The sequence below is a fragment of the Balaenoptera physalus genome, assembly GCF_965194825.1.
Source record: "Balaenoptera physalus genome assembly, chromosome: 13".
NCBI classification, from domain to species: Eukaryota; Metazoa; Chordata; class Mammalia; order Artiodactyla; family Balaenopteridae; genus Balaenoptera; species Balaenoptera physalus.
The window spans coordinates 10,084,003-10,111,304 of record NC_138892.1 but is presented as its reverse complement, the minus strand read 5'-3'; the positions used below and the strand labels follow the sequence as shown (position 1 = coordinate 10,111,304).

General features: G+C 38.6%; 1 protein-coding gene and 1 pseudogene across 6 annotated transcripts in view; one reads left to right on the top strand and one right to left on the bottom strand.

The window, feature by feature from the left end:
• Positions 1 to 21,410, top strand: part of LOC309640812 (large ribosomal subunit protein uL22-like) — a 47,550-nt pseudogene extending 26,140 nt beyond the window's left edge. The window contains exons 3-4 of the transcript XR_014268580.1: positions 20,453 to 20,630; positions 20,804 to 21,410. The product of XR_014268580.1 is annotated as a large ribosomal subunit protein uL22-like (transcript). The remainder of the gene's footprint in view (positions 1 to 20,452; positions 20,631 to 20,803) is intronic.
• The window catches only part of DMC1 (DNA meiotic recombinase 1), a 41,096-nt gene extending 14,002 nt beyond the window's left edge, over positions 1 to 27,094 (bottom strand). For 2 of the 5 annotated variants that reach the window (XR_014252398.1, XM_082420077.1), the window contains exons 1-11: positions 26,933 to 27,094; positions 25,403 to 25,486; positions 24,677 to 24,721; positions 23,617 to 23,763; positions 19,900 to 19,982; positions 16,072 to 16,124; positions 14,665 to 14,706; positions 13,482 to 13,554; positions 9,783 to 9,874; positions 9,294 to 9,367; positions 9,047 to 9,161 (exon numbers count right to left, since the gene is read on the bottom strand). Coding sequence is in view for 4 of the 5 variants with exons in the window: in XM_082420077.1 (XP_082276203.1) it covers positions 9,047 to 9,161; positions 9,294 to 9,367; positions 9,783 to 9,874; positions 13,482 to 13,554; positions 14,665 to 14,706; positions 16,072 to 16,124; positions 19,900 to 19,982; positions 23,617 to 23,763; positions 24,677 to 24,721; positions 25,403 to 25,453 (775 nt within the window). In the remaining variant the exon portion in view is untranslated. The other 3 variants (XM_082420076.1, XM_082420074.1, XM_082420075.1) reach the window with 3 other exon arrangements.
• Positions 27,095 to 27,302: the final 208 nt, after the last annotated feature.

The following is a 27,302-nucleotide window of genomic DNA, read 5'->3' as shown; positions in this document are numbered from 1 at the left end:
GGCTTCAGTAGTTGTGGCTCGCGGGCTCTAGAGCGCAGGCTCAGTAGTTGTGGCGCACGGGCTTAGTTGCTCCGCGGCATGTGGGATCTTCCCGGACCAGGGCTCGAACCCGTGTCCCCTGCATTGGCAGGCGGATTCTTAACCACTGCGCCACCAGGGAAGTCTGGCTTTTTTTATTCTGATTATTTTTGATCCTAGGTTGGTTGAATTCATGGATGTGGAACCTATGGATACGAAGGGCCCACTGTACTTATCTACAGCTGTACTCATTCTTCCTCCTTCCCTCTCAAACTTTTATTTTTTCTTATTTCAGCAAGTCCTCTTATACCTCAATGTCTTTAAACTCAATTATCTCTGAAGCAAAAGCCCCTTTTCTACTGTGTTTGCTCACTTAGCTCCTACTCACCCTTCTTGAAAACCATGCCTGATTCCCTGAAACAGAGTAGAGCCTACCTCCCCTGTCCTCTCATATCACTATGTATATAACTCTATTAAAGCACACTACATTATAATTTTTAATTCATGGGTCTCATTCCCCAACTATACTCTAAATCCTTATTCATTTTAGTAACTCCAGTGCCTAGAAAAGTACCTATAATATAAAAGACACTCAATAACTCTTGTTGAATGGATACGGGAAGAGAAGACAATTTGGGTTTCCTCCAAATTAGATCCTTTTAGACACAGATTTGTGATATATCTTCAAAGAAGCTGTAATTCAAGGAACTTTTAAAGGGTGTTCTGACAGAAAGGGAAATGTAAAAGGAGACAGGATTTCCCCCTAATTGAAGTAATCCTCCCCGCCTCCACCCCCTTACAGATAATCTAAGGAAGAGCAGGAATCTGTAGGTTTTAGCTGTATGGCTATGTTTTTTTCTTAGCAAATTATTGTTTGTTATTACCAATGTGGTACCCTATGCACAAAAGAGAATAGGTACTACTGCCTGTCATTGATTACTCCAGGTGAAGAGCCTGAGTGTTAAGAATGTCGTTTCCGGACTTCCCTGGTGGCGCAGTGGTTAAGAATCCGCCTGCCAATGCAGGGGACACGGGTTCGAGCCCTGGTCTGGGAAGATCCCACATGCCACGGAGAAACTAAGACCGTGTGCCACAGCTACTGAGCCTGTGCTCTAGAACCCACGAGCCACAACTACTGAGCCCACGTGCCACAACTACGGAAGCCCGTGCGCCTAGAGCCCGTGCTCTGCAACAAGAGAAGGCACTGCAGTGAGAAGCCCGCACACCACAACGATGAGTAGCCCCCGCTCGCCGCAACTAGAGAAAGCCCGCACGCAACAACGAAGACCCAACACAGCCAAAAATAAAAATAAATAAAATAAATTAAAAAAAAAAAAAAAGAATGTCGTTTCCAAAGGGAGATGATTTTGAATGAACTAAATGAGAAATAAATGATAAGATCTGCAAAAGTGCTAAGAAATCATATAGGAAAGATAATATGGGGAGAAAAAAGTCCTAAAAAGTGACTCATAATGTAAGAGGTTATACTTAATTAAAATAAATTGCAACATAGCGTAACAGACTTAGCTCTGGGAGAATATCAAGCCAATTCAAATTTTACTTGTTCCATCAGAGTGTTCAGGATTCTGTGCAGAATTTCATGTAGAATTTATGGCTCTTGACTTTTCTTGTAGGTCACTAACACTTTGATAATTTAATAAAAGATATAGACTCTCCCCCAGAAAAATGTACATATGTACACATACAAAAATTTTCATATAAGCTTAGGAGATTCATGGACCACCCCGCCCCCTGCCCCGGTGTGGTTGGCTATTAAGAATAATATTCACAACCAAGATTTACTGAGCCCTTACTATGTGGCAGACACTCTTCTAACTCATCTAATTATTTCCCTTTGCTTGGATTCCATATTTAGTAAATAGCTTTGGACTAAAATTTGGATTCCTATAGAGGTCTGCCTACAAGGAGAGAATGCTCTGGTCAAAAGAACTTCAAATGTAGTTACATTTTTCTTTATCAGTACACTGGCCCTCTGATCTTTCATTGAGTCTCATGAGTTTGATTAATGTGAGTCTGTCCCTGAGAAATGGATTTGTGCTCAGTAGGATGACCAAATCAAATCTCTGTCTGTAAGGCTGAGGGCCCTGAACACTGGTCAACTCACCAGGGTAATGGATACATCCCTGCAAAGCGCCTCATATGACAGCATGCTAACCTTTCCCCAGGCACATACAGCCTCAATGTGCTAAGTGGTGTAAGAGCTTTAGAGTTAGACCTGGGTTCAAATTTTGGCTTATCAGCCAGCCATATGACCTTAGGAAAATTGTTAATCATTCTAAGTGTCTGTTTCTTCATTTTAAATGGAGGATAATAATTGTACCTAACTGGTATGGTAGTTGTAACAATAAAATGAAATAATTTAGGTAAGGCATTAACCCAGTGACTGCAATTATTATTATCTGCCTTCCTAATCCTGATTCACTTATTATCTATGTTACCTTGGGCTAATTATTTACCTTTATGAATCTCAGTTTCTTTAACTGTAAAATGGGAACCAAAAAAACCCCTTACTTTTTAGGTCTGTTGTGAAGATTCAAGATATATTTAATCTAACTCATTGGGAGCCTACTACATGCCAGGAACTGTGCCAGGTCATCTATAAAGTATTAGATTTACCCTTTCAGTAATCTTGGCACATAAGAGATACTCAATAAATAGTAACTATTATTATTTAACTAAATGATTCAGTTAAAACACTCTTTCAGTGACATGTAAATCAAGAAACATTTCTTAAAGTTTCTTTGAACTTCTTGAGTATTCTAGCAGTTATAAACAAGTCTTGAGGTAAAGTACAAGAAGGTGTAATAGCATTCCACATTCTTTTAGAGGGCTTTAATTTACTTCTGTTTCTGACCAAGTAAAAACGGCTTCAGAAAACCACCCACATGCCTCCTTTAGCCTACTCTCTTATTTCCCCTTCTTTTATGTTATCTTCTCTTCTTTCCTCCTTTTCTCAGGGGATGAGGGAGTATGATGAGAAGGAGGAAGAGATGGGGGTGGATATTAGGAATAAAGAGGGGCCAAGAAAGATTGTTTCATTTATCCCCCTCTGGTTGAACAGGTTACAGCCTGTTATATTGTTGACAGTAAGATCCAGAACCTCCTGAACTTCCAACTGCAAATTAGGGTGCAGGGAGTATAGGATTATGGTGATGGTAGGGCAGGTGATATTTTTCTGGGAGTGAGATAGGAAGAATAGCACAGTGAGACTAAAAGAGCATAAACTTTGAAGTCAAAGATACCTGGGTTCCAAATCTGACTCCTGTTTTTTAACTGTATGATTGAGCAAGTAGGCACTCTGAGCCTCTGTTTCCTCCTTTATATATTAGGAATAATAATAGTGTCTACCTCAAATAGTGGTTGGAGTGGAGACCTTGAAGGGTCTGGGCAAGGGCAAACTTGAGGGACAACTGGTACTCCTGGTACTTTTGACGTGCTAAGGTTTAAGCTTAAAGATGGAATTTTTGCGAAGGGGTCCATTGAGAGAAAGACTGGGTGAACCATGTCCAAGAGAGAGGAGGATGTTTTGAGATTAGAGGAAGATAAAGAGAATCTTGGTGAAAAAGAAGAGACGGTTAAAAAAAAAAAAAAAAGGAGTATGTTTAAGAAGTTTTGTTAAATAACCCCCACCCCCCATTTCCTCCCATAATATGCAGAAAAATCTACACATTTTTCAAACTTTTGAAGGTAGAATTCGGGGGTGGGGGGCGGTTGGGGGGTTGGGGAGAGATATAGCAATATACTGAGACTGGCTTCATAGAACAGGGAGGTCTAGGAGGTTGAGTTATGTTGGGGTGATATGAGAATTATATAAGATGATACACGAAAGCACTTGGCACATGCTAAGCAACCAATAAATATAAGTGCTCTTAATTTTGAGGGAGAGGAAAGTAAAATTCAAATAATTTAAATGTTGCACAAGGTCACCATGCTAGTGACTTTGGTTTAATGTTTTTTCTCTAACCATATTGCCTCCTTTTTTTAAATAATTAATTAATTTTTGGCTGCATTGGGTCTTCGTTGCTGTGTGGGGGCTTTCTCTAGTTGCACTGAGCGGGGGCTACTCTTCGTTACGGTGCACAGACTTCTCATTGCAGTGGCTTCTCTTGTTGTGGAGCACAGGCTCTAGGCACGCGGGCTTCAGTAGTTGTGGCTCACAGGCTCAGTAGTTGTGGCACACGGGCTTAGCTGCTCTGCGGCATGTGGAATCTTCCCGGACCAGGGATCAAACCCATGTCCCCTGCATTGGCAGGCAGATTCTTAACCACTGCGCCAACAGGGAAGTCCCGATATTGTCTCTTAATTTATACTAATGATGTAGAATCAGTAAGTGACATCCTTAAAGAATAAACTGCACATTTACAAGACTGCAAATGTTCTAAGATGACTTTTAGGGAAACAAATACACAAATGAAGTACGGGGCAACATCATGGTCTTATTTGTTACTTATCTTATTTTTGCTGTGGTATGGAGCTTTACAGGCTGATAACTTTGACTTTATTTCCAGGCCTTCATCAACTGGATCATTCTAGTTCTAAAATCTGTATCTGTAAGCCTCATCTAGGAGTTACTGCTCTGGTGTATCATATGGCAGCTCCTCGCCTCTATAATTTTGTTCCTTTTTAATACGATGTGCCATCAAGTATAATGCATGGGATAGAAGCCTCAATTATTGTCAGTGTACTTGGGTACTCATACCAATTATAGTGATATTTCTCTGACAGGCTCCAGGGGAGTTGCAGCTTGGAGTTCCTTAACACTGAGAAACAAAGATATTTCCTTTATGGGAAGTATTCTAATAGCATTTGAAATCCTTTAGTTTAAAGCTGTCTGTTTTCTTTTTTAATTTAGCTGTGGCAATTTATGTGCTTTACAGCACATGCATTTAATTTGTATTGTTATAATGTACTTTAGAATATACTATAGTGAAACTTGTTTCCCTATAACTTGGCTAGGTGGAGGAGATGCTGTTTCAAAGCAGATTCACCCAGCAAAAATACTAGTCTTTGTTACCTTCTTTGGCTCTTTTCTTAGCCTACTTCATTATAAATCTCCTCCCCTCTTTGAACTTCTGCAATTATTTCCTTTCTGTCACCTCTCTATTTTTCTCTTATTGGAGTCAATTCAAAATGGTTTTACTCTTTTTGAAACTTTCTACAAATATAAGAAAAAGAACCCTATCTGACCTAATTTCCACAGACTTCCTTTGTCTTCTAACTCTAGATCGATAGTTTTGACCTCTTCAATGTTCCCTCCCTACACCTGAAGAAAGAACATTGCTCTTTAACTTGTACTGTTTTATTTGAATGCAACCCACTTCCTCCCTCTGAGCCAATGAGTCATTTTATCTTTTTAAAGCGAGCCTTAAAAATCTCCCATTTCTCTTCAGTTTAAAATTATTCTCTTTGTGAAGTACTTCATGTCCTGTATATGAAAGACACCCTGTAAAACAGAGAATATTGCCTTAACCACTCAGGGACTACAGACAATGCATGACCTACCAAGACTTTAAAATTTTGAGTTAAATGGACATCATTTATTTTTTTCCTAATGGAGGCAAGGCACATAGTCTCTTTTGTTCACTAGTGAATTCCTAGAACCTTGATACTTAGTAGATTTTCAATAAATATATACTGAATGAATAAATGATTGATTTCCCCCTCCTCAATCTTTTTAACTTGCTTGGACTTCCCTGGCGATCCAGTGGTTAAGACTCTGTACTTCCACTAAGGGGGCGCGAGTTCGATCCCTGGTAGGGGAGCTAAGATCCTGCCTGCCGCACGGTGCGGCCAATAAAACCCAAAAAACAAACAAACAAAAAAACCTTGCTTAAAACCTTTCGTGTAATTAATACTTTTCACATTGGAATCTCATGTAATTAAGTAGAAAATATTCATAAAAGCATATTGAAAGTGAGAGCTATAGCAAACTACAGAAGATGCAGCAATACTCTTAGAGTTTAGTTTAGGAAATGCCTAAAGAGAGATATATTCATTTCAGTACAATTTACATAATTTAGAATATCATATCAAATATCTTCTAACATATATGTCAATGACTGATTTATCTGCTACCAAATGATGTACTGACTCAGTTTTAAAGTAACAGAACTTTGTACTGCAACCATCAGAGTAATGATTTAAGCAAGAATCTCCAATGGATATTAAATCCAATGGGTGCAGAACATGATATTTACACAAGTCTCAAAGTATCACCCCACGAATTACTTATTAATTACAAGCAGGAGAAGGTCTTTTACAATGGAGAAATCTTGTGAACACCATCTTAATCACATAATCAAACTTATCACTAATAAAAGGACAAACTGCCAGTGTGCCTCCTGATGCAATATATGGAAAAGGTCGTAACATCACTTATATATTAGTAGTTTTTCTGCCAATGAGAAAAAAATCAACTCCAAATTGAGAGACATTCTGAAAAACAGTTGGCCTGTGCGCTTCAAAAATGTCACTCACTCCCAATACAGGGGGCATGGGTTCAATCCCTGGTCGAGGAACTAAGATCCTGCATGCTGCACAGCGCCACCAAAAAAGAGAGTCAGTGTCACAAAAATCTAACAAAGGTTGAGGAGCTGTTTTGATTAAAGGAAACTAAAGAGACATGACAAGTACGTGGGATGCATGATCCTTAACTGATCCTGAATCAAAAACAAAACAAGAAACCCCCCAAACTACAAAGGATATTATTGGAACAATTGGAGACACTTGAATATAACTGTGTATTGGATAAATAGTACGCCAATGTTAAATTCCCTGACTGTGCTAATTATGTTTTAGTTATGTAGAAGAATGTTCTTGTTCTTAGAAGAGATATGCTGACATACTAAGAAGTGATGTGTCATGATGTCTGCAAATAATTCTCACTGGTTCAGAGAAAAAAACTCTCAAAAGGTTCACAAATCATATACACTTTTACATATATGAGCATGTGTGCGTATGTAGCATATAGAGAGATTTTACATACACATGCACACTCACAAACACACAGAGGGAAAAAGTGTGGCAAAATGTTAACAACTGATGAAACTAGGCAAATGATATTTGTGGATTCATTGTGCTAGTCTTGCAACTTTTCTCTGGCTAAAAATTATTATAAATAAGAAGTTGCTGAAAAGACCTTTAAAAAAGCAGTACATAGATTCAGGGCTATTTTGACTGCTTATTCAGATACATAATGCTCAAAACTCTTGATGGCGGCAACTGAACTTTCTTCGAATTTTTTTTCTGTTTTTTTTTTTTTTTAATATATATTTATTTATTTATTTGGCTGCGCCGGGTCTTAGTTGTGGCATGCAGGATCTTTTTTTTTTTTAGTTGCGGCTTGTGGGATCTTTTAGTAGTGGCATGCAGGATCTAGTTCCCTGACCAAGGATCGAACCTGGGCCCATTGCATTAGGAGCACAGAGCCTCCACCACTGGACCACCAGGGAAGTCCTTCTTTGAACTTTCTGTTTCACTATACTACTTTAGTTCTCCTTGTCTTTCTTTTTTTTTTTTTAATTTAATTTAATTTATTTTTTTATACAGCAGGTTCTTATTAGTTATCCATTTTATACATATGTCAATCCCAATCTCCCAATTCATCACACCACCATCTCCTTGTCTTTCTATCCACTGCCATCTTTCAAGCAGAGCCATCAATATGTTTATTATGTACACAACTACTTCAACAAATTCTGAATATGCGTAGTGTGGAGTGAAATTCTGTTTCTTCAAACAGGAGACTTCTCTCATAGGACCTCTTATAAATATATCTCATGTATATCCTGTAGAGAGCCTGCTTTTTTTGTTTGTAGGCTAACAGCTTATCAGTGCATTAGAAACCATTCATGTATCTGGAATATAAGTTTTTATTTCCTTAAGATCTTTTTCTTATTGTCCTCCAATATCCTTTTAGTCCTAGACAAAAAGGAACCCAAATTATCTCTGAAAATAGTTAAACTATTGCTTTGTTTTATAAAAAAACTAGAGAAAAATAGATCTGGATAACAAATAGTGATTTGTGACATATCTGTGTCCACATCAAGGCTGATGATTTTGGAATTATTTCCTATTCTACACTCTAACCCTTTTGATATTAACTTTTGTGAAATACAAAAGCAGAATATTAGGGCTTACGTCATAGTTGCTCCTGGGTCAGCAGTCATTTGATTGGTCACAAACACAGCCACATTATATTCTGCATCAAGAAATAAAATTAAGAAACTAAGAGAATGACAATGTGAATATTAAAAGTTCATTGCTTAGATCTCAGAGTTTAGAAATATTGTGCCATGAATTTATTTGATGAACAAGATTACATCCCTGTTTTTACATTGATATCATAAATTAAAGTTATGATTGTTATAATATTTAGGTACCTTATTGTATTAGAATCAGTATTTTTGGTTTAAAAAAAGAGATGTATTCCCATGAAGGAAATTTTATTTTTAAAAAATGGATTGCCTCCTGACATTATTCTGAGCTTCTCTACAAAACCTACTTAGCAAACAGTCACAGGTGCTATTCTGACATCACCATTTATTTAAAAAATCTACCTTCTGAGGGACTTTCCTGGTGGTGCAGTGGTGAAGAATCCGCCCGCCAATGCAGGCGACACGGATTCGAGCCCTCGTCCAGGAAGATCCCACATGCTGCGGAGCAACTAAGCCCGTGCGCCACAACTACTAAGCCTGCGCTCTAGAACACGCGAGCCACAACTACTGAGCCCATGTGCCACAACTACTGAAGCCCGCACGCCTAGAGCCGGTGCTCCGCAACAAGAGAAGCCGCTGCGATGAGAAGCCTGCGCACCGCAGCAAAGAGTAGCCCCTGCTCGCCGCAACTAGAGAAAGCCCGCGCACAGCAATGAAGACCCAACACAGACAAAAAAAAAAAAAAAAAAGAGTAGCCCCTGTTCACTGCAACTAGAGAAAGCCTGCGCACAGCAACACAGCCAAATATAAATAAATAATTTATTTTTAAAAAATTAAGGAAAAAAATCTACCTTCTGAGATTTTTTGGAGTCGTGACAACATCTGGGCCAGTTTTTGCTGCCGTTCAGCCAACTCCCCACGACCACTGAAATCCACTCGGAAAAGTGCCATTATTGAATCAATGATCTGTGTAGGATTAATGTAAAAATAAATAATGCATTTGGAAATGGAAGGAACAAGTTAATTTGAATTGGAATCAATAGAAGAAAGATAATATGCTAAATAGCTCTAGATTGAGCAATATTTAAAAGCTCGTACCAATAGTTTGAAGATGCCAGCTTCTTCGTGGAACTTTGCTGCTACATAATCAAGTAGCTCCATCTGATGTTCACCTGGTGGGAAATGCAGTGGGAAAATGTTATAAAAACTAGAAGAAGCAGAGGCTAAGATCATGTATGTTCTTGGGAGTCAGGCAAAAGAGAGCCCTTGAAGGATTTTCTTAATTATTTATGACTTTATTAAATATGATTTCATATTCTACGTTAGCATACATACCAAATGCTACCTCATCCAAAAAGAATGTTACTCTCCATTTCAAAGACAAAGAATAAGAAATAATTTGAGAGCATTTCAATGTCTAAGGACTTACCAGATGATAAAATTTGTGGACTGACTAAATAAATTTGGAGAAAAGTAAAATACAAAGAGAAAAGAATAGTGTCAAAATGTTGTAAGCATCACTCAAATAATAAATCAGTGCTGCCAACCTTAAAACAGCCTAAGCATCCAATTGCATGGGGCTCTTACTAGTATATGCACGTGCATAAAGTACATTGTCCAGGACTGCATCATGGTCTACATTGAAGCGATCAGCAATGTCCCGAAGGCGATCTGGACGGCTGGAGTATGCCAGGATTAAGGATTCAATAAATCAATTCCAAAAAGTTTAGACAACAAATACAAAAAATAATACCGTAGCAAGTGTATCAAAGAGAGGCAAAACACTGTACCTGCAAAGGTATTCTGGAGGATACTAATAATCAGTTAAAATCTATATCAGACTTTGTTTTTCATAAGTGCCTCAGTTAATGAATACCTTAGATAGTGATAACAGTGATAGAAATAATGAGACAGTAATGAATTTAAATATTAAATTATCTAAACAATAACCTTGGAAGTTAGTTGTTATGGCCTCTATTACATTTTACAAAGGAGGACACTGACAAACAGAGATTAGGCAAATGACTCAGGATTATGCAGCAAATCAGTTCCAAGAGAAAAACTAGAAACTAAGATTTGTGAATCTCTGTTGTTCTCAGTTCAATAAATATAGACCTATTCTAGGAAGATAATATCACTGAATTATAATTCAAGTCACTTCAAAGTGAATTAATTCACTCTCTTCATATTCCTCACTTGTTCAACATGAAATAGTTTAACATATCACTAACCACGTGTTGCTAACAAATGATAAATTTGACTACATAAACCAAAGGGTCAAAAAAGTAACTTCAAGGGTCCAGAAGGGAATTATTATCATATAGTTTTTGGTTTATTTAGGGTTTAAAATCCACTTTCTTCTAAAGGAGTTGTGTTAGCATTCTGAAATTAGTAAATTCATAGGGGGGCAAATTCAGTGTACCTGAAAAGGTATTCTGGAAGATGCTAATAATCACATACCTATCTAGACTATAAAGGAGTAATAAACATTCTTTATAGGTCTTTGGTGATCCCAACAATATGTCTATAATATTCTCTAAAGTGAAGTAAGATAAAATAAAATGCATGTCTGTGGTCTCATTTCACTTTGTTTACAGTATTTGTATAATACTGATCATACTATAAGTAACTGTAAAGTAAGGACCATTTATAATCTTATTTGTGACACTTGGAACTAGTTCAGTAAACATTTAATTGAATTGTCTTTAGGATTTCCCAGCCATCTCTGTCCTACAACACTATATATGTTTTCTTCAGAGCTTTAGTGACAGCCACTTAAATCTTCTATTGCTGCTGAGTATACCCAGTAGATGTTTTTGGTGGACAAATCAAAGAAGACAAGGAATTGGAAGAGGCAATAAAAAATGTTTTTCACTATGTCAGTTTTTACAAAACCGGGTGACTATGTAACCAGGAATGTAAAAGTTGGGCTTATGCTGAAGGGAAGTTCAAATCAATTTACAAATGTTTATTAACTGATTCCCATATGGAATCGGTTACCATATTAACCAATTACCAGTGCAAGGCACTGTGGAGGATTTAAGGGTCATAAGATAATCTATGCCATAGGTAAGTGTAAAACATAATTATGTAGGCAAAATATAAACACATAAAAAGAAAAGTACCAAGAGAGAGCAGTATACATGTAAGAGACACTGAAAGAGTGAGAACATTCCACTCGGGCCCCTGCATGTCCTTGTTCCTCCCAGCTGTTCCTCCCTATTCCCTCTTGCATGTGACCTGGCTCCTAACTGTTTCTTTCAGCCATTCTTGATAAAATCCAAATTGCCCAAACAGTGGCAGCTATTCTGCAAGAACAATTCCTCCCTCTCAAGAACCATCCTTAATCCACTGTTTCTGAAACTAGCTGAACTCCAGCTGAGTGCCTCTTCCTACAGTCCTATTGTTAAAAAGAATGTCCTCTGAACCTGATATCTCCTCAAACTACCGTATTTCTTCTATTTATTGGTTAATTACACACTGCCTCAATTCCTTACTGTTTATTTGCAACAAGCTTCCATCATCTTACTTTACTGCAAATGGCCTCTTGGACTCCTAATTGCAAACCTCAGTGATATTTTTCAGTTTGCACCTTCTCTCTCTCTCTCTCTCTGTGGAACATCACTGACTACCATTTTCTTCTTGAAACTTTCCTTATGCTTAGCATCCACAACCAGATATCCTCTTGCTTTGTCTGTCTCTATTGATTCGTCTTTTTAGTCCCTCTTTCTAGACATAGGCACACCCCAAAGTTATGTTCTCAGTTCTCTTCTCTTCTCTCTATGTAAGTTCTCTTGCCTCCCCCTGGCTATTCTATCCATATCCTTGGCCCTACCCCTTTCTCAAGCTGAGTCCAACATTTCCAACTGCCATATGGTGGATGTCCTTCTGTACCTCATATTCGACATATTAAAATGAAACATCATCTTTTCTCTGAAACATGATCTTCCCAATTCTGTCATCATTATTTTCCTAGTATCTAGACAAACCTAAGAGTGGTTTCCCAAGCCTCTCTTTCTTTTGTCTACCATATACGGTCATCAAATCTCATTACTTGCCTAGAATATTGCAAAAGAATCCAATTTACACCCATCATCCAGCTTCAAGGCCCTTCATGTCTAAGACCCACATTTCCAGTCTTGCTTTCTGAAATAACTTACACTTCAATAAAACTGCAATTCTTTTTGTTACCCAAACAGGTTCTTCTCTTTTTCCTTCTGTATTTTTGTTCAATTCAGACCTTTTCCTTTATTTGAGACCATGACTTTGAATGAGTCAATAATCTTCTAGCTATTAAGTTAAATCTTTGGAGAAGTAAGAGAATTAAAAACAAATAAGATGTAGTTTCCTCTCATGTATTTGTTTTGTCAATTTTATACCAAACCCATTTGGAGAAGTGAAACCTTTTTTTAAAAAAGGTGATTTGGGGCTTCCCTGGTGGCGCAGTGGTTGAGAATCTGCCTGCTAATGCAGGGGACACGGGTTCGAGCCCTGGTCTGGGAAGATCCCACATGCCGCGGAGCAACTGGGCCCGTGAGCCACGGCTACTGAGCCTGCGCGTCTGGAGTCTGTGCTCCGCAACAGGAGAGGCCGCGATAGTGAAGAGGCCCGCGCACCGCGATGAAGAGTGGCCCCCGCTTGCCGCAACTGGAGAAAGCCCTCGCACAGAAACGAAGACCCAACACAGCCAAAAATAAATATAAAAATAAATAAATAAAATAAGACCTGGTGCAACCAAATAAATAAATAAAATAAATAAATATTAAAAAAAAAAAAAAAGGTGATTTGAACATAGAAAACAAACTTATGGTTACCAAAGGGGAAAGAGTGGTGGGGAGGGATAAATTAGGAGTTTGGTATTAACATATATACACTAATATATATAAAATAGATAACCAACAAGGATCTACTGCCTACTGTATAGCACAGGGAACTATACTCAATATTTTGTCATAACCTAATAACCTATAAGGGAAAAAGAATAGATATATATGTATATATACATATATATATATGTATATAAAAGTGGATCACTTTGCTGTACACCTGAAACTGACACAACATTATAAGTCAACTATACTTCAATAAAAAATAAAATAAAATAAAAATTTCAGGGGGAAAAAGTGATTTGTGAACTCGACTAGCAACTGTTTTCCCTTGGCTTTTCTCATTATTGCTGGTTTACAGGGTGATCACAAAATGACATATTTCAAACAAATTCTCTTTTATAGTAACAGTACTATATCTCACTATTATGTTAGCAACTTGCGTAAATAAAAGGGTTACAAAGTATTTTCTGTATCAATGAAGATAATCTTTCCTCCTGAGTAGCCACCTGCTCCTGGAAGTTGAGCTGTCACTAGAATGCAATTAAAATTTAGTTAATATTAGTAAGAGTGAATAAACTTTGTACAAATGCGTATATAAATTAACATGGTATTTAGGCTGGTTGCAACTCTCTAGCCATGTAGCAAAGAATAATGATCCTTTAGTTTCTAAACAGCATGCTATATTTTTATATTACTAACCAGTGGTAAAATTATAAGTATTCTGCCAGCATAGTAGTAATTCAACAAAGAATGTCAATATCTTTCACAATGGGAGATATTCATGAAATTTAGTTCTCCTAAAGAAGTAGAATTTAAGTATCACTAACTTTTTTCTGTAAGAAATAATCATAAATATAATTTATGCTACATAACTCATTTAAGTAACTTTTCAATTAATGTATGTCAAAATTTTAAATGCATTTTCTTTATATGTAGTAGTTAACACTAAGGAATTACTTTACATAAAGTACATGCATTATTTCATTTATTTTTCAAAACAACCCTAAGTTTGGCACTATCATTACTCCTGTTTTACTGATGGGGAAAATCTGAAAGGTGAAGCAACTTGCCCAAGGTCACGCAGCTATTATTGGCAGAGCTATTTTGATGCCAGAATCCCCTTATTAAACACTTTTCCATGCTCCTTCTACTTAGGTCAAAGAAATGTAGTGTGATGTCTTTATGCAAAAGGAGGTATTTTTGCTTATTTTGCTTTAGAAACATTTAAGTCTTTCTTAGTTCCAACCTTACTCTATGGAAAGTAAGGAATTCTAGGCCTCAAAAGATTCTGTGACATTGTCATAAATATAATATAGAAAAGATAGAATGGGAAAAATCGAGACCATGAATGAATACCTCTCTCCACCAATACATTCATATACCCATTTACCTCCTCCGTATTTCCATTCATGTGTTCAGAGTGCAGTACATACATCACCTCAAGCATCACACATTCAAAGACCAGCTCTGGTATTTGTGTAACCATGGGCAGTTTATGTAATGTCTCTGAGTTTTAGTTTCCTTGCAAGTTTGTTCAGATTACATGAGATTATGTAAGTACCAGGCACAAAGTAGAGTAGTAAGTGATAGCTATGATTATTATTGTTATTGTTATTATTGTTGTTGGTACATATCCTTACCACAGAGGGTATGAGAGAGTTGGGTTTTTCCAGTTCGAAATTCTGTGAAATGTAGAAAAAAAACATACATAGTTAATTTTTAGATATTTTCGTAAAGAATAAATATGGCCTCAGAGTATGGTTTTCTTTTCCAACTGTCAAATCTCACACATAAAGTACCTCTGTGTCATGAATGGATTCTGCATATATGAATACCAGTAGTAAAAACAACTTTTAAAAGGTTTTCTTTTTCAGAACTGTCCTTTAGATAATAATCAACTTAAACCAAATTTTCCTTAAGAATAGTTATATAAATGAAAGTTTAAGACTCCACCACAGGAATGAGAGCCTGGGGTTCTCCACTGACCTGAGATCCTCAGGGGGGATCCCAGAGGGATCCTCAGATTGGTGGTATTCCCTAGCTACGAACAAAAGCAAATTCTCTCCAGAGAGAAATGTCCCCACTCACCAATTTAGGTCTATTGAACTCCAACAGATTAAAATCAAGAAATAAGCTCACAAATATCAATGAATACAACAGCAGGAAAGCCATTAAGACTGAGAGTCAACTGAAATAATTAAACACAGATTTATTTCTCCAAGTCAACAGAAACATCAACACCAAAAAAACAAAACAAAACAAAAAAACGGGACTTCCCTGGTGGTCCAGGGGTTAAGACTCCACGCTCCCAATGCAGGAGGCCCGGGCTCCATCCCAGGTCAGGGAACTAGATCCTGCATGCTGCAACTAAGAGCCCACATGCTGCAACTAAAAGATCCCGTGTGCTGCAACTAAGACCTGATGCAGCCAAATAAATAAATAAATAAAATAAATATTAAAAAAAAAAAAGCAACAACCAAAAAACAGATTTAGTTCTCTGAGGACTGAAAATACTGGAACTGTCAGGAATAGTACGTAACATAGCTATGCATGAACTTCTTTTTTTTTTTTGACCACACTGTGCGGCCCGTGGGATTCTTGTTCCCCAACCAGGGACCAAACCTGGGCCCTCGGCAGTGAGAGCGCAGAGTCCTAACCACTGGACCGCCAGGGAATTCCTGACTTATTTTTTTTAATAGAGGATACAATAAGGGAAGGGAAATCCATTCTCTATGTTCCTGAAACATGTATTTCTTAGAAATAAGATCGGTCTCATTATACAACTACCCCATGAAGGTATGAGAGAAAAAAATTCTAATCTCTTCTATAGGAATCAGAGATAAAAAGATGAAAAATGACAATAAAACTCATCTGTTAATGTTGGAATATATTTTAATTGCAGCCCAGAATGATCTTGCATTATGATAACTGATATTTCACAAGTTCCAAAATAGATACAATTTACAATTGACTACTTAATTATATATATATGGGTGTGTATATATACACATATTTTTCATATAACAAAATATTAAGGTTCTACCTACCTCCAAAAGCTTCTGTGATTGCCATGCTTTCAATTCCACCTCCTAGCAACTTACTAGAAATAGAAAGTAAGCTTTAGTAACGAGAACAGAAATAGAGATATCAAGAAAGGAGAAAGTGCTAATATCATTAGTATCATTTATATCTATCTATATATCTTTCTATCTGTCCAACATGAACAGGAATTCTTGGCTGAATAAACGGCTTCCCACCTGTTTAGATCACAGGTTATACTGTGTATGGGCAGGGGGATCAACAAAACAATTTATAAGCCCTGTTGTTCTTACTCCTGTGTACCAATAGGAAATGGGCTATGCAGGGCTTATATTTCAGTAATTCTAAAGAACTGAACTGGAGTGCGAATAAATGATTTTAGTTATTAATTGGGTTTTTCATATTGTGCTGGGACTATGTTTCTAAAAGTCAACTGAATATCCAATTTTTTTAATGTACTGAAAAACATGAAAAATAGATATTAGGAGAATCCAGTGATTGTCACCATGATTGGCTTATCTCACACAAACCAAATTCTATGAAGAACATGTCAGAATAGAAAATATTCAAAGACGTGACAGGTAACGCTAGCAGATAGAAGAATAACTGTCAGATTTTGACAGCATGCACTTAACTGGTTATGCAGTGATTCAGCGCATTTAATACATACTCTTGATATGGAAAGACCTAAAGTTAATTAATCTCATTCATTCATTTAATGCAACAAATATTAATTATGGCAATTGTGCTAAGACCTGGTAAGAGCACTTTTAAAATCTTTGTAGTTATTTATTTATTTATTAATTTATTTATTTTTGGCTGCGTTGGGTCTTTGTTGCTGTGCACCGGCTTTCTCTAGTTGCGGTGAGTGGGGGCTACTCTTCGTTGTGGCGCACGGGCTTCTCATTGCAGTGGCTTCTCTTGTTGCAGAGCACGGGCTCTAGGTGCATGGGCTTCAGTAGTTGCAGCACGTGGGCTCAGTAGTTGTGGCTCACAGGCCCTAGAGCACAGGCTCAGACAATAACAGACAATAAACATAATAATAAACATAATAACAGACAATAACATAAGTAAAATGTGTGGTATGTCAGTTGTTATTAAATGGTATGGATAAAAATTAGATCCAGAAAGGGGACAAGATGTGCTGAGGATGAAGATGGGGAGTTTTCGAATAAATTTTCAAATAAATTGATCAGAGAAGGCCTTAGTGAGAAGTGGACATTTTAGCAAAGACCTGAAAAACCTGACAGCAAGTCATGAACGTAATGACGAAAGAGTGTTCCGGGCAGAGGGAATGCTAAGTGCAAAGGCCCTGAGGTGGGAGTGTATCTGGCATGTTCTAGGAATAGCAAAGAAGTTAGTGTGGTTGGTACATAGTAAACCACAAGATGAATTAAAGATGAGCTTAGATTTGAGATTACAGAGGATTTTGGCTTTTGCTCTGAGTGAGATGGGGTCATTCGGGTGTTTTGGGCAGAGGAGTGTTATGATCTGACCTATGTTTTAATTTTTATTTTTTAATTTTTTTTAATTTTTATTTATGGCTGTGTTGGGTCTTCGTTTCTGTGCGAGGGCTTTCTCTTGTTGCGGCAAGTGGGGGCCACTCTTCATCGTGGTGCGCGGGCCTCTCACTATCGCGGCCTCTCTTATTGCGGAGCACAGGCTCCAGACGCACAGGCTCAGTAGTTGTGGCTCACGGGCCCAGCTGCTCCGCGGCATGTGGGATCTTCCCAGACCAGGGCTCGAACCCGTGTCCCCTGCATTGGCAGGCAGACTCTCAACCACTGCGCCACCAGGGAAGCCCTGACCTATGTTTTAAAAGGATTATTCTGGCTCCTATGTGAAGAATAAATGGTAGGGGCAACGTCTAAAGGAGGGAAGTTAGTTAGAAGTTATTATTAATAATCCAGAAGAGATACTAATAGGTGTTTTAGACCAGTGAGGTAACAAAGGAGAAGGTGGTGAGAAGAAATTGAATTCGTATTTCTTCTCTTTCTCTGTACACATATAGACACAAATAGAAAAAAAAAAATATATATATATATACACACACATATATATATATAAACTTTCTATTATGGACAATTTCAAACATACAAAAGTAGACAAAAACAGTATAATAATGAACCTTCATGCACCTATAACTCAGCTTCAAAAATTATCAGCTATGAACTCATGGTCAACCTTTTTTCATATAAACCTCCAACCACTTCCCTCCCTTTTCATATTACTTTAAGCACATCCTAGGCAACATATCATTTCATCCTATTTCAGTAGGTATCTCTACAAGATGAAGACTCTTATTTTTAACATAACTGTATTACCATTATCACACTTAAAACATTAGTAATTCCTTATATCAACTATCTAGTAAGTGTTCAGTTTTCAGTCTCATATGTCTTATTATCCGTGTGTGTTTGAATCAGTATCCAAAATAAGATCCACATATTGGGATCAAGTGACATGTCTTTTAAATCTCTTTTAATCTCTAGGTCTTCTCCCTGATTCCATCTCTTTTTTTTTTTATTCCTTATAGTTTATTTGTTGAAGAAACTGGTTGGTTGTTTTTAATATAAGGATTGTTTTGTTTTTTATAAATTTATTTATTTTTATTTATTTATTTTTGGCTGCGCTGGGTCTTCGTAGCTGCGCGGTCTTTCTCTAGCTGCTGCGAGCGGGGGCTACTCTTCTCTGTAGTGCGCGGTCTTCTCATTGCGGTGGCTTCTCTTGTTGCAGAGCATGTGCTCTAGGCACGCGGGCTTCAATAGTTGTGGCATGCAGTCTCAGTAGTTGTGACTCACGGGCTCTAGAGCGCAGGCTCAGTAGTTGTGGCGCACGGGCTTAGTTGCTCCGCAGCATGTGGGATCTTTCTGGACCAGGGCTCGAACCCGTGTCGCCTGCATTGGCAGGCAGATTCTTAACCACTGCGCCACGAGGGAAGCCCGGTTGGTTTGTTCTGACTAAATATATTTGAAGGTAGAGCAGCCAGGATTTGTTAATAGATTAGAGTTAGGGTGTGAGAGGGGAAAAGAGGTGCTAAGGATGACACTAAGGTTTCAGATCTGAGGATCAAAAAGAGCTCAGGATGAGGGAGGTTTTAGGAGGAGCAGATCTGGGGCAAAGATCAGAAGTTTGGTTTCAGACCTGTGAAGTCTGAGCTGCCTAGCAGACATTCAAGTGGAGGCATATTTGACTATGAACTCTTTTTTTCTTGCAGTTTTTTGTGAGGTCAGGGTTTTGAGGAATACTTTGAAGAAATACTGCTTTTGTTCAAATTGATCTTGGCCACTGCTCTGACTTATGAAACAGTAACTCTGCCTACTAAGGTAGAGAAAAAAAACCACATTCTAGTCAACTTGCATTGGGAAGATGATGACTATGTCTCAGGAATCATAAGATGATAAATAAAAAGGGAATTTAAAACTGCTGAGGCTGAAGAGCAAAACCAACACTGCATTATTTCTTCTAAAATATTCACTCTAACAACCGATTTTTAAGAAAAACCAAAAGTGAAATGGAATTTCCTTCATCAGTGGAGAAGAAAAGGGAAATGAAAAGTTAAACTAATTTTTTAAATGGTTTATAGATTAATATAGGCTGATTTAGAAACTACTTATATTTTGGGTCTGAATTTCTTATAAGAAATTTAATCCTGTTTTTACAAGCAGTCTGGAATTTATTTGCTTCAGTTGCCTTTTGAGAAAAAAAAAAAAACTTCTGCAAAATAGGAAGCTATTTCTACTACTTATAGTCAAAATAACAACCTGGATAGAGGAAAAGAAATACAGTATTCCAAAGATTGTGCTTAGTGGTTATAAAAAATATGAGATACATACTCAAATTCCTGGCTGCCAGTGCTGATATGGAAAACCATCTTCCTCTTTTCACTATACTCAAATGCAGTCAGGAATCCTGGTTCCTACAGAAAGACAAAAGAAAAAGTTCAAAAAGGGTATAAGATGATGGTTTTAATTTCAAATCCCACCAAAAGCTATATACTTGATTACCAGGGTCATCATTTGATATAAGCTACAGTTCATTTGTCTTTGAAGGCAGCACAAGATCATGGTTAAGAACATAGGCTCTTATCTTAAAATAGATAACCTTGTTAATAGATAACAAGGACCTACTGTATAACACAGAGAACTCTGCTCAATATTCTGTAATAACCTAAATGGGAAAAGAATTTGAAAAAGAATAGAAAAAAATAGATTAATTAAATTAAATTAAAAAAAAAAAGACTGCAATGATGGCATTTCTTAGGACACCTTTGGATTAATCATGAAAACAACAACTCTCTGAGTAGCTTCCGGCAGCGTTTAGTACATATATAAACTATATGAGTTACTGTAAATATATGTTGACAGAATTATTCTTGCTTGCTTCCAGGTGACCTCTAAAAATGGTTCGCTATTCACTTGACCCAGAAAACCCCACAAAATCATGCAAATCAAGAGGTTCAAATCTTCGTGTTCACTTTAAGAACACTCGTGAAACTGCCCAGGCCATTAAGGGTATGCATATCTGAAAAGCCACCAAGTACTTGAAGGGTGTCACTTTAAAGAAGCAATGTGTAGGGGTGGGATAGGGAGGGTGCGAGGGAGGGAGATGCAAGAGGGAAGAGATATGGGAACATATGTATATGTATAACTGATTCACTTTGTTATAAAGCAGAAACTAACACACCATTGTAAAGCAATTATACTCCAATAAAGATGTTAAAAAAAAAAAAAAAAGAAGCAATGTGTGCCATTCCGACTTTACAATGGTGGAGCTGGTAGGTGTGCCCAGGCAAAACAGTGGGGCTGGACTCAGGGTTGGTGGCCCAAAAAGAGTGCTGAATTTTTACTGCACATGCTCAAAAATGCAGAGAGTAATGCTGAACTTAAGGGCTTAGATGTAGATTCTCTGGTCATTGAGCACATCCAGGTGAACAAAGCCCCCACGATGTGGTGCAGGACTTACAGAGCTTATGGTCGGATCAACCCATACATGAGCTCTCCCTGCCATATTGAGATGATCCTTATTGAAAAAGAACAGATTGTTCCTAAACCAGAAGAGGAGGTTACACAGAAGAAAAAGATATTCCAGAAGAAACTGAAGAAACAAAAACTATGGTCTGGGGATAAATGCTGCAAAAAAAATAAATGCAAATAAAAGTAAAAAAGAAAAAAAAAAGAGTTAAAATAAAATTTAAAAATTAAAAAAAAAAAGTTATGGGGAAGGGATGGTGGTAATGGCTGCAACAACAACGTGAATGTATTTAATACCACTGAACTGTATACCTAAAAATGATTAAGATAGTAAATTCTATGTTGTGTATTTTACCACAATAAAAAAAAGAAAAGGGCTTCCCTGGTGGCGCAGTGGTTGAGAATCTGCCTGCCAATGCAGGGGACACGGGTTCGAGCCCTGGTCTGGGAAGATCCCACATACCGGGGAGCAACTGGGCCCGTGAGCCACAACTACTGAGCCTGTGCGTCTGGAGCCTGTGCTCCGCAACAAGAGAGGCCCGCACACCGCGATGAAGAGTGACCCCCGCTTGCCGCAACTAGAGAAAGCCCTCGCACAGAAATGAAGACCCAACACAGCTAAAATAAATAAATAAATTTATTAAAAAAAAAAAAAAGAAAAAATTAAAAAAAAAAAAACACAGGCTCTTGAGCCACCCTACCAAGGTTCCAAATATGTCTCTAATACTTATTAGCTGTGTGATGTCAGGTAAACTACTTATCTTGCTGTACTTTGGCTTCCTCTTTTGGGTCAAATGGGGATAATAGTGTCTCTTTCATAGGTGAGTTGTAAGGATTAAATGAGATATATTTATGGCATAAAGTAGAATCGTACTTTACTAAGTGATTCAGTTGATTTCATTCAATAGCATCATTTCCCCCAGCTCTAGAAGCTGGAAGGAGCACAGGAATTTCAGTTTTCAATATTCATGATACAATATTTTTCATGTTAGATATACTACATATTGGTTGAATTAATGAGCTACAGCTGATGCAGTGTTATAACTAGTGAAAATAGGTCCTGATGTGGTCTAATGTATTCCCCTCTTTGTTGTTTTATACTGTGACAGTGGTTCTCAAACTTCAGAGAACTTGAAGTGGGGGAAAAGCCCATGCCCAATCCTAATTCAATGAGCCTGGGCCTCTGTGTTCTTTACAAGCCACTCCAGATGATTCTGATACATACCACTGTACTGTGAAGTTAACTGTCTCTCTCTCTGTCTCTGTCTGTCTCTCCCTCTATGTCTCAATCGCTTTCTCTTTCTTTCAGAATAAACAGCTTTAGTTAAGAAAGGCTAAGACTCTTGGTGCATTAGTAGGTACATGAGAAGGAGAGAGGTTCTTTTCTTTGGTAATAGAATTATTTTCCAAAGAAAAGAAGACTAATGCCTAGGAGCTATAAAGTAGCAGTTTCCCAAACCCTGGGTACTGCTCAAGGGCTTCATTAGATACCCTGGCAGTTATGGAACTGACTTGCAGGTATACTGCCCAAGAGTACTCAGAAGGTAAAGCAACTGAGCTGTGTTCAGAGCAGTTCACTTGGGTCTTCTCCAAGCTCAGGACCGCATTGCATCACTCTCATGCCTCGACTGCCTCTGGGGAAGGAAACCGGATGGCTGTCAGTGAAGAGACTTTCTAGGACTTGGTGGGAACGAGAGCCTCACATACACATGTAGAAATGGAGAAGCCTGCTCTTCTGCAAAGAGGGAGACTTTGCCTTTCTGTATATTCGTATTTCCAGAGCTGGTGCTTCCAGTGGCCCCAGCTCTACACAAAAGCTTGCGTCAAAGGCATGTGTTTTTGCTTGGAGCCTCTCAGCTGCATAGGTCTCTTGCGTTCTGTGGGCCCAGCTACAAGGTATAGGTTTCACTTAGCTTTAAGCTCAGGTGCCTCAGTGAGCACATTCTTGGTCATATCTATCTTAACTGCACACATGTAAACCCAGCCACTGCTGTCGTTTTCAAATGCAATGCTCTCTTATCAAATGCCTATAGCAGGAGAGAGCAACTTCTTTGTTGCTGAGCACTTCACAACAGCCATAGATACAATGTTTGAGGAGATAAGACAAAAATAAGAAGGAGGAAGATAAAAAATATGAAAAGGAGGGAATTCCCTGGCAGTCCAGTGGCTAGGACTTGGTACTCTCACTGCCCGGGGGCCGAGGTTCAATCCCTGGTCCCGGAACTAGGATCCTGCAAGTCACGTGGTATGGCCAAAAAAAAAAAAAAAGAAAAGAAAAGGAGAAGGAAAGGCAGAGACACAGAAAGGGAAAAAAGTAATATAAGGGGAGACAAAAAGAAAAGTTTTGGTAAAAAATAATTACCTTCATAGTTTTCCAGGTCTCTTAACCCTGTCTCATTCTTTCAGAAATTAATTGCTTTGAAACCGACATGATGAAAAGTTAACATGGGGCGTATAATATCTTGTGATCTACAGGAATTCAGAGTTCTCACAATAGTTTCTACTGTACATAATGAGAAAGGCTACAGAGACTCACAGGGCCCTTCTAAGCTAAAACAACAAAGAATGGATTTTGCTTACAATAAGCTTGTTGGCTGCCTCTTTAATCTTGTCCACTTTTGCTTCTGAGAGCCCTTTGACATTGCATAGCGCTCTTCTTGTTGTCATTTGTATCCCTTTGATGGTACAGATGCCTACTGACTTCAGTTTCTTAATGTCAGCCACATTCTGTAAGTAAAAGAATGGGTGCAGCAGATTGAGAAAATGCCAGCCTGAAAGGCTCCCATACTATGTCATGTGCTTTTGTGTCCATCTACTTCCATCATGATGCCAATTTTATACAAGCAGCCAGGTGGAACCCACCCACCATGTAGCCAAATGTTCTGGAAATATCTGAGTAGAACATACCCAGCATGATGCCAAATGTTCTGGCTGTGCCCTGATTTCCCAAGAATGTTAGTGAGACCATGGCAATGTAACAAGGAATTCAAAAGAAAAGTCTGTTGGTAGGAAAGCTAACAAATTTATCACACGTTCACCCCCTCAGTTCAGCTCCTTCCTTCTACAGAACTTCATTACCAAAATGTTCTTTAAAATTTTTTTAAAGATTTTTTTCTTTACCCTTGGAGAATGCAAATAACTACATAACCAAAAGACCAGGATTTTCTCTTGCTCCAATTTTCTAAATTCAACTGAAAAAGATTAAATGTGAGGGCTTCAAAGGGTAATGTCAGAGAAGTTTTACTGCCAACTGATTGCTATTGAAATTCATCTAGCTAGTTACTTAAAGTCTTGATTTCTGTCAACGTCATTTAATCACATGACACAGAAGGTGAATTTTCTGTTGATGAAAACAGTAGGTAGCTCTGAATGCCTCCAGCTGGACCAGTGGTTCTCAACTGGGGGCAATTTTGCCCCCTGGGGACACTTGACAATATCTGGAGAAATTTTTGGTTGTCACAACTAGAGAGTTGCTACTGGCATATAGTGAGTGGTTAGGAGTCAGGGATGCTGCTAAACACCCTAAAATGCACAGGACAGTCTCCCACAACAAAGAATTACCCAGTCCCAAATGCCAATAGAGTCAAGCCCGAGAAACTCTAAAATGGACAATTTCACACAGCATTGAAAAAATACTTACAATTCCATGTTTTTGTAACAGGTCAATGTCTTGAAACAAAGATTCCTAAAGGACATGGAACAGAAAAAAAGGAGTGTTGATTCTTCATATCCAACTGTTTCCATATTTTAAAGAGTTAATTCAGTATTATGAGTCACTCCAAAATGCCTCAAATTCCACTTCTCTAGACAGACTGAGGTAGGATCAATAATGCTTTTTCAAACACATTGTTACATACTTAAAAGAAGTGCCAACACTGAAAGCGCTGCGAAGCCCAACAGGCACTCGTGATCTTGTTCCCCGACCAGGGATCGAACCCGAGTCCCCTGTAGTGGACGCACGGAGTCCTAACCACTGGACCACCAGAGAAGTCTCATGGCCTCTCCAAATTTTTAAGACCTTAATCCAAAAGAGTGGAACAGCACAATCTATTTTTAAATATGTTTTCTCAGTCTTCTTCCCCACCAGACCGTGCACTCCTTCCTCTGCTATTCAGTACCAGTAAGCATAGGTACCAGTATGGCCATACCAGTTGTTAAATTATTAAAATAGTTTCATGCCAGCTGCTAAGTAGCTAATCTTAGCACCCCTTGCCAAACAAGTTGTTACATATTTGTAATATTGCCTCTCTCCAGAACTATGTTTTATTTCTAATCTCAGTTTCTAAAAATAGTAGTTAACAGAGAAGGAACTTCATTTTTGTAGAATGACTGAGTGTCTACATATCTTTCAACATTCTAGCCATACTTCTTCATCCTGGAATCCTGGTTCTTCCAGCACAACTTGATCCTCCTTCATATTGAAAGGTGAACAGCAGAAAAATAATCAATTCTGGAAAAATAAGAAATATTAAGAAGTAGTCATAGATCATATAGTACAAAATCCTTTGCCCATAGACCTTCTTGATTTCATTTCAGATATCAAGGACCAGAAGGACAATGAGAAAAATATTTAGTTTGGAACAACTGGGCTGGCCTATCTTCTTTCTCCAAGACCGTGGCATTCTTTCTTTTGTTGGTGTGTGTATGTGGGGATGGGGACTTAGTTTCTTTTCTCTTTCCTCAAATCTGGCCACTTTGTATCATCTTTCAATTTCCTATAGCACAATTAATCATGACTAATAATATCTTTTTTTGTTGCCTTGGAATGTTATTTAGAAGTAGAATATTAGAATTCCATATTGTTATTCAACTTTTATGTTGCTTAACAACACTCTAAGAACTTTGGCCTTAAGTCAATCTTCCTTGTACTCTCCCTGGCACCTAGAACTTAGTCTATCCTCAAAAAAAAAGATATATTTTTTTTCTCATATTTGAGGGATGACTTCCTGCTTGGGAATTATGAATGGGCTCTCTTGTAACATATATATTTTTGTTTAATAAAACAGATGTATTTTGTTTTATAGTATTTACTAGTTTCATGATGTATTTTTTTTAAGATTTAAAATTATGGCAGATACCCAATATTTAAACATGATAAAATATTAGGGCCAATAAGCAGATAAAGAGTCTTTGATTTAACACTATAGCAGTTGTTTTAAGATCTCAGGAATCTACAAGGTATGACTGTGTTCATTAGAAAACGTGGTCCAAGTAATCAGTTTTCTTGGTCTATTCCATCTCTTCGCTTAACACCAAATTCGGGTTGGGGCCCGGCCCAGAAGGGGAACAAACTGCTAAGGTAAAGGTATGGTCGGTACCACCTAGTACCTCTGAACAGCAAAGTATTCGAGGCAAACGAGGAGACAGTGGAGATGGAATCTTCTGGAGTACGGCCCCTCATTCAGATAGCTAATCATATGTATGATAAGCCCAAATTCCACAGTGACTGTCCTTTCTTTTCTCCCTGATAAACAAAGAGATTGTTCTCCATCTATCTCAAATAGCAACTGACGGGGTGAACAGCTGAATCCAAGGTAGGGCTCCCGGACACCTCGGTTTAAGGCACCAGAAGCTGTCCCTCATCGTGGGGAGCGCGGTCCAGATCACCCTCACCGCCTCCACCCCGCCTCCAGCCGTTTTCCTGACACCTGACTCCCTCATAAGAAGGCCGAGGAGGCCTCTTCAAGACTTAGGTCCGACTTGGTTTAAAATAAGGATGCTGGAAATCCCTCGAGAGCACTTAGATTCCCTCCGGGGTCTGGGTTGGGGGCGGGACGCACGAAGCCACCAGCCCAGGGCCCGGCAACGACAACCGAGTATGACCAAAGAAAGGAAACCGAGTTTCCCCTCAGATTCTTCACCCGCCTTCCCTTTTTGCCACAAACTCCACTCGTACCCACAGTCTCCCGGAGGTTTTCAAGGTATCTGAATCCCTTCCGCCCCCCGCCCGGGCCTTCCAGTCCTCAGGGATTCTGCCTCAGAACCAGAACGCGGAGACTGGCGTCCCGTCGCTGACAGAGAGGTTTGGCGCCAAACGACTAGTTCGGGCGCGCCGCTGGCGTGGGCGGGACCCGGACGGAGGGGCGGGCCCACCGTGGGCGGAGCGAAGAGCGAGGGGCGGAACCCGGGGCGGGGCAGAGGGCGAGGGGGCGGGGTGGCGGGAGGGCGGGGGAGAAGGGGAGCAACTTGGAGCAGCAAAAAGAGCCTCTGAGGGTGGCGCGCTGGGGTGAGGCGGGGCGCTGAGGTGGAAGGAGTGTGCTGAGGAG